This window comes from Nanorana parkeri, unplaced genomic scaffold, assembly GCF_000935625.1.
Source record: "Nanorana parkeri isolate BGI_ZX_2015 unplaced genomic scaffold, ASM93562v1 scaffold251, whole genome shotgun sequence".
NCBI classification, from domain to species: Eukaryota; Metazoa; Chordata; class Amphibia; order Anura; family Dicroglossidae; genus Nanorana; species Nanorana parkeri.
The window spans coordinates 106,203-118,800 of record NW_017306519.1 but is presented as its reverse complement, the minus strand read 5'-3'; the positions used below and the strand labels follow the sequence as shown (position 1 = coordinate 118,800).

General features: G+C 41.4%; 1 protein-coding gene across 1 annotated transcript in view; it reads right to left on the bottom strand.

Annotated features, from left to right (window-relative positions):
• The window catches only part of LOC108787238 (POU domain, class 5, transcription factor 1.2-like), a 5,200-nt gene extending 2,598 nt beyond the window's left edge, over nucleotides 1–2,602 (bottom strand). Inside the window, exons 1-3 of the mRNA XM_018556736.1 lie at nucleotides 1,943–2,602; nucleotides 503–614; nucleotides 275–405 (exon numbers count right to left, since the gene is read on the bottom strand). Of these exons, the coding sequence (XP_018412238.1) occupies nucleotides 275–405; nucleotides 503–614; nucleotides 1,943–2,602 (903 nt within the window). The remainder of the gene's footprint in view (nucleotides 1–274; nucleotides 406–502; nucleotides 615–1,942) is intronic.
• Nucleotides 2,603–12,598: the final 9,996 nt, after the last annotated feature.

Sequence of the window (12,598 nt, the reverse complement as noted above, 5' to 3'; positions counted from 1 at the left end):
TTCCCCCCCCCCCCCCCCCCCCACACACACACACACACTTTCAAGTCTCTCACCTCCAATTCTCAAGAGTGCCAGATGCCTCTATAGTGGTCACAGCAGGTGCATAGACCTAAAAAATTCAAATGCAAAAATCTGACCACAAGATTCTAATAATAATAAGATCTTGCCACCCACCAGGCACAACTAAAAGCTAAAATATCAGTTTGGGATGGCCTTACCCTTCCACCTTGTCATACAAGACTTTTGGTGTACCTATTCATTATTTTGCAGTTACCTCTTGCAAGTTCTCGTTTGTTTCCACCTCATGCAGCCAGCTGCGTAGTAGCGGTTTCAGTTTGCACATGTTTTTAAAGCTCAGCTGTAGAGACTCAAATCGGCAGATGGTCGTCTGACTAAAAGTTTTGCCTTTGCAAGAGAAGGAAAAAGAGAGGTTTTAGTTTCACACAGACTCACACAATGCTCTCCAGCAGTTTCTTCTAGAGTTCTCCATAGGCAACCTTACCAAAAAGAACTCCTAAGGCATAGCCAACATCTGCTTGTGTATACCCCAGAGTGATCCGTTTGTGTTTGAGATCTTTGGCAAACTGTTCCATCTCCGAAGATGTTGGGACTTCCTGCGTGAGGTCAAAAAACATGCAGTTACTAATAGAAATTAATCTCTGAATAGCTGAAGAAATCAACTGTAAATGTGTTTATTGACAACTAAAACCAATATAGAAGAAGATCACTCATAAGCTGGTCTTAGCAGTAACCACAGGAAGAATTACCTCAAGATTAAGGTAATTTAACACAATGCTAGGGGCTACATAGCAAGATAGAGTGAGATTACAAAATTGCATAGAAAAATATGACCAGGAGCTTTGTTTAGAATGAAATGTAATTAAGTTAACATATTACAGTTTGTTTAGCATAACAAGACCTAGGTAGCTCAAATGAAATCCAAAGCAAGATGGAGTCACCTCAATACAAAAACATTTGCTCAATAAAAGTTGGAGTCACATATGTCTAATGGGTTCAGAAGCTCAAAATGAGATTTATTAGTAAAAAAAGTTAATCAATTTGTAAAAAGCTGTAATCAGCCCATTTCAGATTACCAGCTCGACAACACAAAGTGCTCAGGGTGTCCTCCCAATACATCAAGATAGTATATACAAGTAACTCAGTAAACTATATCGAAGACTAATAAAATTAAAGTTGTAATTATAAAGAAACAAGATCCTATGCTGTATGCAATAGTGTATTTGTCTTATTTTAAGGTACGCCAGTCAAAACAAAATAGAGCTGAGAAATTTCAGCTCACTATTAAGCAAACAATTCTAACATGTGCACATCAATTTAGTCTACAAGATTAGGAGTTCAATAAAACACTAAGTCTGTTGTACACAGTAATATCAGGCGCCCAAAAAGTATAATAGGGTCATGCTAGCCTACAAGACCAGGGATATGTCCAAGGTCAGGTAAATATACCAGAATCATAAGTTCAAAACAAGATGGAGTCACTTCATTTTCTAAGATCATGAGCTCAATGTAAGGTGTACTCATATAAATATATAAACATCAGACTCTAAAAACAAGATGCAGTCAATTAAGACTACAAGTTGAGGATTTCAGCACAACTTTGAGACAACTATTCTAACTTCTATAGGCTGAAAATGTCTTCCTTCACAAGCCTCCTGGACAACTGTAACAAGATGGAGAACTTCCTCCCAACAAAATCAAATTCTAGGGCACCCCAAAAAGAAGACGACAAGACTAAGAGTTTAGTACAGGATGGATTCAATTAAATCTATGAATACCCGGGACTCTGGAAGTGTCACTTAAACATTTAGAAGTCCGACCCTGAATACAAAGTGTTATCACAATACAAGTTACAGGTAGAAGATTTTAAACTGATGGAAGTCATCACTGCAGACCAGAATTAGCAGAGCCGCTGGGCACTTACCTCCTCATTGTCACTGCAGATACCCTCACTGCCCCCGCTGGACATGCTTCTTGGCGTGCTGTTGTTGTGCCCACTAGAGACTGAGCTGGTGGCACTACTACAGCGGCTGTTCTCCAAGCTGGAGAGCCCACTTTCTCCCGTGGGACTCTGGTTCTCAGGGTACTGCTGCACCGGAGTGGGTTTCACGCTGGCTTGGGGCTTGTTGGCTGCGGTGGTGCCCGGGTTTGGCCAGAAGGTGCCTCCACCCCAAGCCTGGCCATAGTAGGGCGCTCCGATGGCACTGTGTGGCTGCGGGTTGACCTTGGCAGATGTGGACTCCTCTTTAATCTCAAGCTCCAGGTCTCTTTCCCTCTTCGGGTTCCTCTTCGTGTCCGGGCTGGTCATCTGCTCTCTCCCCTGCTGGTCTCCGTGGATGTTCATCTGGTTGGCCGGGTCCAGCTGTGCCAGGTGGTTCCAGGGCACCACCTGTACCGAACAGTCTCCCGCACCCTGCATCCCCAGGTCCCCATAGTCCGACTTGACGGTGGAGAAAGGGAAAAAGGTCTGGGGGTGGTGTGGGTGACCGAGGCCAGGGTAGCCCCCCATGTTATACTGGCAGTTGGCATCCTGCATCAGCCCCGAGGTGTGGGCAAAGGCTTGGAAGGTCTGCTGGTTGTACATGATGAGAAGGACCGCTGAACCCAAGCCTAAATTCAGGAGGTAGTGAGCGATGAGTCTACTAATAGAGCTGAGCAGGGCTTGGAGATCCACTAACCATCTTCAAAAGTTGCAGCCCAGGAGCTGCCGGTCAAACTGTTGCCTAGAACCCCATGCAGAAAGTCTTCCTTTGCCCCTTGGGGGGAGCTTCACCTGTGGATCAGTAGATGTTCCATAAAGTTATCAATGCTAGCAGGCAAATAAAGATATCTAAGCCTTCCTTCCAGAAGATCCCCAGGGGTGACCTGTGGTCCTAGGTCTCTGGCTGGGAAGTTGTTTGTACTGTAGTTCAACTGGTTGTAATCTAATTCATTATGGTGGCTGTTCTTACACTAGACTTAGGCAAAAGACCCCTCCTCCACCCCTAGTTTATGGTAATTAGCCTTTCAGGTGATTGGGCTAGTAAAACAAAAAAAGGACTTTCTAAGGAACATGAATAGGGCCAAGTTGAAGTAAAACATGGAGCTAGAAAAAAGAAAATGTCATTATTAGGGATTATGATCTTCTATAGTTGTCTAGGGTCTACAATCTAGAACTAGAAGCAGGTGATAACATTAGCAAGAGGGAAACGTAAAGTGTAATTTGTCTGACTTGTACATGATTTCACATATACATAGGAATACAGTCTCCACAGAGGCATATGAATATTCAGCAGCTCTGTGTTTTACACACTACAGCTCTAAAATTCCAAGTCATCAGTCTAAACATTTCCTAAACATTAGAGGTAATAAAGCCATTGAGTGTGGGTAATGAGACAGACGAGTTCTGACCTGTGGCAAACTGGGCATAGGAAATATTCACATCTACCTGCTAATGTCAATAACATCATCATTATCCACAGTGAGATACTAGACAAATGCAGGTGTGCAACAAGAGGACATTTTACTTATTTGATTTAATGCTGACTCTTTTACCATGGTTTACATTAAACCACTTACAGCAGCCCATACACCCCAATGCCCCTACCACAATAATATAGGCAGTGCTAATTTGGGTAAAAGCCTGTTAACTTAGTAATATGTTTTTAGAATGTAGAAGGAAACTGGAGCTCTTGGAGTTAACCCACAAACACAAAGGGAAGACAAACAATTTCACCAATATTCTAAGTTAGGTTGGATTTTTTTATATACAGTCCTTTATTATTTGCTCAAGATAACAGCTAAGGTTGTTGGGGAGGGGTATGATAGCAGTCAAACTGTAAATGTGGTCATAGGCACTGGATAGTGGCAGATGTGCCTCTACAATTCACATTCTACCAAACATTATTGTGCATAGATATCCACATGTAGTGATCCAGTTCTGGTGGTGACTTGCTGGCATTAAGTAAACCTGTAAAGGGTTCCTTTGAAGTCCTTACCAGTGCACTTTCTTCACCCCTTGTTCCATTTTAGAGCTCTTATTAACAATAAGTGTCCCCCACCCATCTTCAGTGGTAGGGAATAGGCCAGTAAGCATTTTATTAGATATAAATAGGTAAATTATTGATGTGCCTCATAGCCGTATAGGTGCACCATGTCACTATGAAATAGACGGTTCCATTTGGTCAAGTGACCTTAAGTGGGCAGTGGACTGATGCATGGTAAGGAACATGGGCAGGAGGGATGCTATGAACTTTACAGATATGAAGTACCCTTCATATCCCTTTAAATATCACCAGTAAATACCCCTCTACAAGTTCATGAGGAAACTGGTCTCCTGGTGGAGCAAATTGGCTATGGATGTGCTGAAAATTTTGTTTGGGGAAACCAGTTTCCTCATTATTCACATGCATATTTCCCCAACTGTGTGGCTATGTATTTGGTGGACCACCTTCATTAAGAGGAAACAGAAATAATGCCTTGTGTAGTATCTGCTGTTATGCTGGAGCCCTATACTGCAAGGGAGAGCAACCAACATGTGGATCACCTATGTATGGATGTTTTTCCTTATGAAGGTGATGGGGTAGAGATGAAGGATTTCCTGGCAATAGCCTTTTTTTAGGGAAAATAAAAAATGATTGGTTGGGACACATTATCCTAGCCATTCCTCCTTATGATTAGCTGAACAAGGGGTATCATATCTGTAGTGATAAGGTACACATATATTTTCTCTACCTACTTGGAAGCATTTGGCTAAAATGACCAATATTTATATGTCCTTCATTTTGTAGTATGTTCAAGTAGTAGTTGTATATTCCAATTGCCATCTAGTCTCTATCTCTCTTCTGTTGTTTTTAGAGGATGAAAGCCCAGGACTAGACATGGAAAATCTTATTAAGGCCTGATAACAGGGCCCAGTCTTGACAAGAAGCCCTGCCCTGTGCCATTATTTGTTCAGCTTTCTGTCTCAGGTCTCCTGGGTAGTGGGGATGAGATAAGGGCAAGATAATTGTCTTTGTAAGTTTTCTTCTTTTTTTTTGCTGTTTGTGAAGACCAAGATCATGGCTTCACCTGGTTCACACTAACCAAGAGGGGGTAAAATAGATTATTGACAGGTTTTCTTTGTTAATGGAGGTCAACTAAACACGTTGAGTGGCCTTAATCATGTTATCACTCCTAGAGCCTCTTTGCTGTGCTACATAATCCTATCCCCTGTAGTCTCTTGTCAAAATATTTTGTTTATTGGGGTGCTCACCTTGATATTTAAAGGAGATGTCACCGATTCCAGCATTGCTTTAAATAATTGGGCAAAGTGGAGGATGACTATTGAGTTTTAAGTGAGCAAGTCTTTTTCAAGATAATTTACACTTGTGGGAAACATGAAATCATCACTAATCAGTGCAATAATAATTTTGCGAGATGGCTGGCTTAATATATACTAGGCCCATCATAAATGATTCTGAAGCTGTTATATTATTGCCCCATTTTTTGAGAAGAAGATAGCATGGGTGGGGGTAAATTCAAAGGAGTGTGCTGGGTGCACAAGCCATAGGACATCACATAAAATGTGATGTCCTATGCCATAGGACAAGCATATAAGAACTCCAGTCATGGTATAAAAAGATCACTTAATTCAGTTGTGTGTTCCTTTGGAATCATTAAAGTATATCTAAGGCCAACACTCTTTTTTCTTATTTTGGATAATTATTGGAGTCCAGAGTTGGCTGCCAGTTTTTTCCCCCCATATGTGTCTCGCTAAGGAGATTTCCCTTCACTTCCTGTCCTGTGGACTTAACAAGAAGTGAGATGGTATACGGTGCCAGCAGGATCACCCACAGATTGAATTTTGGCCAATTTTGCAGGAAAGGGAAAAAATGTGATCCATGTATTGCCAGCTTAACAGAGAAAGTGACCGTATTGTGGACAGAGATGTTTGAATCACAAAGTGGCTGTTCAGAATTACCAATCCTTTGGCAAACATGTCAGCTCATATGTATAAATGGTGTATTTCGATGGAGTTTAGCATTAAAACAAAATGCTTACTGAGATGCTCCCTAACTCTAATGCCAAGCTCTAAAATGTCTTGAGTGGAACATATCATTTTGTAGCTTCTTGGTGGAGTATCAAATGGTCTTCCAGACACCAGCAGTCAGTTCCAGTAATACATGTTTTGCCTGAAGTAGCTCTTGTTGCGTAGCTCTTCTCACCAGTCTTTGGAGGAGTTGAGTTGATTGCCTTGTGCAGGATACAACAGCGAGGGTCTCGGCTGGTAATAGACACTTCTTCTGCCACCACAGGGGGCCGTGGCCAAGAGACCCAAAGAGTGCACAATAACTGTATCACTTTGATTCATTGTTACCTGACCCTCCCTCCATCCCCCTCCATGTTGACTCATCACCCCAGGATGCTTTGTTACCCAAAACAAGACAGAAAACTGCTTTAAACTAGACTATCTACATTCCAACTGTCTTCTCTATTCAGAGCTCGGCCCCAACCTGTGACTTTGAACCTGCAGATGAGGACTGCTTGGTCCTCGTATTGAGAGATGCTGTGCTAAAGGGTTATGGCATCTTCAACTACATAAATATAAGAAACTAGACAGCGGCCGGCTTTGTGCTGACTGATCGCTATTGTAAACTATCATAGCTATTCATGTTTGTGTCTTGATGGCTGTTTACATTCAAGCGATTGCTTGCAGGAGCTGCGGTTGTGCCCCCCCCCCCCCCCGTACCTCCGTCCTGCCGTTGCCGGTCCCAAGATCCGTTGTGCCCTGTGCAGCTGGTGACCGGGACGGCGACGCTCTCAGTGGAGATCAAAGGGGGATCAGTACACAAACTCCCTTTGATCTCTTCTCCTGTCCCCGAATGCAGGAAGTGATGTACATTACATCACTTCCTGCATTCAGTGTCACTCTCCGGTACAGAACACCAGAGAGAAGCTGGGGAAGCAGACCTCTGCTTCATCAGCTTCTCTGGGGGTCCCTAGGTGACATTAGGGGTCTAAGAGACCCCTGATGTCTCCATAAAGAGGACCTATTTTTTGAATTGGCTATCACATAGGGGGTTTTGTTATCCCCCTATGTGATAGCAATAAAGTTAAGTGTAAAAAAAAAGAGTTTAAAAAAAGGTAAAGCATAAAAAAAATAAAGAAGCTAAAAAAAATAGTCACAAATTTTAAAAAAATTAAATTACAAAACAAATGTTTTAAACTCCGCCCCCCCAAATAAACAAGCAAACACGCGAAAACGACGATTGCGCCCATTACGCCCCACGTTACATATTGCCGCGAACGTCGAAATGAGAGCAATAATTTTAGGGCCATTAATTATTGATAACAGGAAACTGATGAGCGGTAAAGACTTTGAAAGCGTCGCCTATGGCCAATTTTGGGTGTGGTCGTTTTCTGCGATTTTGCGGGCGTGAGCAATTTTAAAGCTTGACATGTTTGGTGTCTATTTACCCGACGTGACCCCATCTTTTATATTTTACCAAAAAATTGGGGTAATAATAAATGTTTCATAACATTTTATAGGGAAACAGGTTTTTTGTACAAAATCTGGGGTACTTTTTTTGTTATATATAAAAAAAAAAAAACCCAGTGATAATTAAATACCACCAAAAGAAAGCTCTATTATCTGTCCCCAATAAATGGTATAAAATTTGTTTCAGTTACAGTGTTGCATGAAGGAATAAATGTCAAAGTACCGCAGCGCTAAACACTGAAAAATGGCCTGGCCAGGAAGGGGGTGAAACTTCCTGGTCTTTAAGTGGTTAATGAGTCCGGCTGGCCACATTGATATAAATGTTAAGATGACTGCAACTGTGGCTAGCCCTACATTCTACATCCGTGCAGCCAGCCGGTCTCATTAAGGAGGTGCACAGAGCGCACTCCTAAGAAGTTTTCCCTGGCGCTCATTCCACCATGGCAACATTGAATAGGAGGAAGTTACGTATAGGCCTATATGTCACTTCCTCCCAGTCAGTGCTGCCGCGGAGGAAGAATAAGCGCCAGCGAGGACTTTAGGCAGCCATTTTATATGATCAACAGCAGAGCTTTTATCTCAGCAGGGCAGTGCTCCATAGTGTTAAGAAATCTCAAGGTTAATGGCATAGTACTCTGCTCCTCAGACTGACACAATGGAAGGATATGAGGCAGTATAGGAAGGGGGAAAGGTGCAGAAAGAATGCATTGTATGAGTTCTGTCACTGAAGAATAATTGTTGATATGTGCATTTGGTTTCGGACAAGATGTCAAATAAACGAATGTCTGTCAATTCGGCAGTTCATCCGAATCCGAATTACTATATACCCGAATATACAAATTACTATATATTCGAGCATATAGTAATTCGTTGTATGGGCGCCACCATCTTGACGTCACGTAAAAAGACACACCACCCTCTTGGGTGCACCAAGATGGCGGCACCCATTGTTTCCAGGCGCGCATTCGTGCGTACGTTTTGGCTTCAGATAAACTTTAATCAACGAAAAAATGATATGTTAACTAATTTATATAATAATTAAATATTTAAATGTTTAAGACTTCTGTTTTCTTGGGGAACAATCGTATTATCTTGAGCGCTCTCGTTTATATTTGTCATCTGTAATTCTTATAATATATGTGATGTTGCTTATTACGATCTTGTAGACTTGAAAAATCTGAGACAAGTCAACCTCGAATTTATGTTTCCTGATGGGTCGTCTGCCTTTGTTAGACCTCCTAGTTGTGTGCGTTTGTATAAAATCTGACAAATATACAGATTTATCTGAACTATCTTGCTTGCTTGGACATTTGTGTGCTGCAGCAGCACACCAAAAAGGGTTCCACTTTGTAAGATGTGCTGCATTTAATGACGGCACCCCAATGCATTTTGCTATACCATCCACTTTCAGGAGTGTGAATTTGCATCAGAGTGCATAGTCACAAAGTAACATGAGTTTTGGTGTGGCACATTTTGAAACAAAGGTGCAGGAACTTCTTTGGAGCATTTGTCGTGAATAGGGCTACCTATATGCAACGCACAAAAAAGTGCACACATGTACTTGCGCTGTCGTACTCACAAAAGTGCGGACAGAGGCTAAGTGTACAGAAACAAAAATCTATTATATTCCTGACATATAGAGAGACCCTCAACTTTTACTTTTGCATCATAAAAAGTGTATTATTTACAGTTTTGATTTCTGTTTCCAAATAAAAGTCTTGTAGGCGTGTCACTTTTTTATACCACAGTGTTTACTCTGTGTTCCTTGGCATGTATTGTCCCACCTTGTCCCTATTGACAACACCATAGATGGGGGGGGGTCACAGTCATTGTATTCATAAGCTTCAGCTGCTGCACACAAGCTTTAAAGGCCATAGATGGCTCGAGCGAGAGAAATCAATAGATTTCCACATCAATGGTAATATGAACTATGATTGTACCTGATAGAATGCAGTCCATGTCCAAACGATAATATTTCACCCGGCTCAGTCGATTTTAAAATAAAATTTGTTGAGCCGGGAGGTACTTGCAGGGCCACTCACGGCTCGTATTTTGGCCAATCCGGCAGGAATTGGCCGGACTTTGAGCCGTCTACTGCCAACTTTAGTGTTTTGGGTTCAATGTTCTTTCTTTTTCTCTATTTATGACTCCTCTGTATATAGTTCTGTTTTGTTCTTAAAAATAAATGATTTATGATGGAGCGGAGGATGATGAATGTTTTTCTTGTACAGTAAACTTTCAGTTATCCCGTATTCAACTAATCAGAACTCTCGTCTAACTAGAAATGAAAATCCCCATGTACTCATTGTTCTGCTGATCTGCGGCATGTATCATCTTGGAAATGATTGTGTGTCTATTTGTCTTCATTTGCTTGTGATTACTGCATTTCAATATTAATATGAAGTCAATACAGAGTTTATGTTATTGTATGGTATAGTATGGGGCAGGGCATTAGTTAAACATATTTTTTAATAGTAACTCTTAATCAACCAGAAACTGAATTTATCCGGAATCTACCAATCCCAGTGGATGCCGGATAACGGAGAGTTTACTGTATTTAGAAAACAAAGTGTATATGAAGGAAACGTTTTTTTAGTTTTGGATAGAGTGGGAAAGTTTCATTGCACTTTCCGCCCTGTTGAAGAGATTCACCCATCTTTTCTCCTGGTGAATTTTGTCATTCTAGGATTCTATGGGGTCTGCATTGTTCTGGACCTACTGTAGAGTTATATCACCAGTGATCCCTTCATTTTGCATCTTTCCAGGTACCGAAGAAAGGTGAGGTGGTGTCTACTTATCAGATTGCAGTCTGTACCTAAAGAGACTCCTCTACGGTTTCATGGTATGCTTTTAAATGTCTCATCAAAAAGAACTGGCTAGAGAGGTGCAGAGATGAAGGCAGCAGTGGTTGAGTTTGCCCTTGGGGAAAGAAAAGAGGATTCAGCATGTGAAAGGGTCTAGCTGAGGATTGCAGATCTACAGAGAATAGAGAACATTAGGGGAGAGGAGTTGGGAGGAGGGGGGAGTTCCAGGTGGAAACAAATGCAGATGTATTTTGTCTTCACAACAGTGCAGGTGTAATTGGTTTCCACTTCCTAGTCTTGAGAACATTTGTTACAAAGATCAAGACAAAAACTTTTAATTAACTACCACTGAGATCACATGAACTCAGCAAACTGGGCCTTTATCAGTGTTTGCCTTTGAGGAGATAAAAAGCACCAGCTTCAGTTTTCCACATACCATAAGTAGTGGTAACTGTATGTATTCATATACTCATCATGTCACTACATCCTTTCCGGAGGTCCTTCTTGTACAACAATTATTATCTTGGTTTCCCTCGACTGTTTGGGACAAACCCTAAATAAAAATGGGAATCGAAATAGCCCAAGTTCATCTTTCAGACACATCGGTTGCATCTATGGCAGAGACAGGGCGGAGTTTCATTTCTAGAAAAAGATTTTTTTAGTTTGGTTTACGGTGGGGAAGCGTTAGACTGACAAAAAAAATAAAAAATGACAGGGGTTATAATCCTTCCCTACTCTACCCAAAACAAAAAAAACTTTTTGGCTTCACATACACTTTAACAAGGCCAATTCAAAATTAACTCAGCTGCCTGCATAGCCACAGTCGGTTGATCACATCTTTTATTGTGGCCGTACTTGGCCTCTTCACAGATGATTTTACCTGTAATGTATACAGTGCACAAATAAAAGCATTTTAGCAAACACAGAAATAAATTATACTGTAGCACAATTACAGTAAAAATTTTTTTTTTATAATCCAGTTTAGTAAGTCTACCATGGCATTGCAGTACAATGCTTTTGGGGTTTTTTTTTGTGTTGGAGGTGCCACATTGTGTGAGGTCACAAGGTTACAGTATCTGTATGCAAATTTGATCCAATGTCTGAAGATACATTTTGTGTACAATGAATTGGAATTTCTCAAACCATGGCCTCTTTTGGAGCACAGAGACGGCTTATATGTGTAGGGGTTGTGTAGGAACATGTGTCTGGGGGGGGGAATAAAATGCCAAAATATTCAGTGCTGGAGGGGATTGGCAGGTAACTCTGCCATCATGTGCCAATATGATGTGCATACTAACACAATATGGCTAAAAGCTCCTTTGTTTTACTGCTTTTTGTAGCACTTTAATTCCGGTGGTCTGTGTACTGAAATGCCATCATTTCTCGGCACCCCAGCTGCTGCAGATATTCTACACTTCCATGTGTGTAGAATACTTTCTACCAATCTGGCTGCTGTTTCACCTACCAGCTTGTATAGCACTACAGGACATATTAGTTGCTCAGAGGAACCACAGTGGTTGGTGGAGGGAGTAAGTATTCTGCACACCCAGGAGGGTAGAATACTTGCAGTGACTCATCCAATGATTGAATACTTGCCGCGGATGGGGAGCCGAGGGGAGGTTTTTAATACACAATCAGTATATAAGCGCTCCTTTTACAGGTGACCTAATTTAAAAAATTGACCTTGGGGTGACAGGGTCACATTAGGTAACACACAAATTTTCATTAATCAAACATGGCTGCCAGTGATGGCCAAATTTGTCCGACATTTTTAGGGACTCCAGGCTTTTACCATTGGCTCGGACACCCCAAAACTATGCTTCCCACAAAAAAACAAGAGAAGAAATGCCATATTTACGTACAAAATACAACACACTCAGAGGATAAGCGGGTAGTTGTTTTATTAAAATAAACTGGTGTAGACATATGGAGGGGGGTCACAATTTAAAGATGCGCCTGAATAAAGGACAGTTGCACATACAGATTCTACACTTTGAGCTTTGGTACATAAATAGGTGGGATTGAAGAGAGACCGAAAGAAAACCCTTTTTAAGCTCCTAGTCCCTTAAAGAGCTAAGAACTCTCTCCCTGTCCCCACAGAACAAGACCGGGTGCCCTGAGTGGTCAGTCTTCAAGCACCAGCACTGTCACATGAGATGAAGAGGAGTCTGGAACACATTCCCCACTACCTGGAAGTACCTATTCATTCTCTCCAGGAGCCAAATGGAGCTGCAAGGGAGCAAAGGGAAGTAATATGCGTTAACGTAAACCTGGTATTTTGTGAAGAAAATAAATTGATTTTTGCTTCCATGTTTCA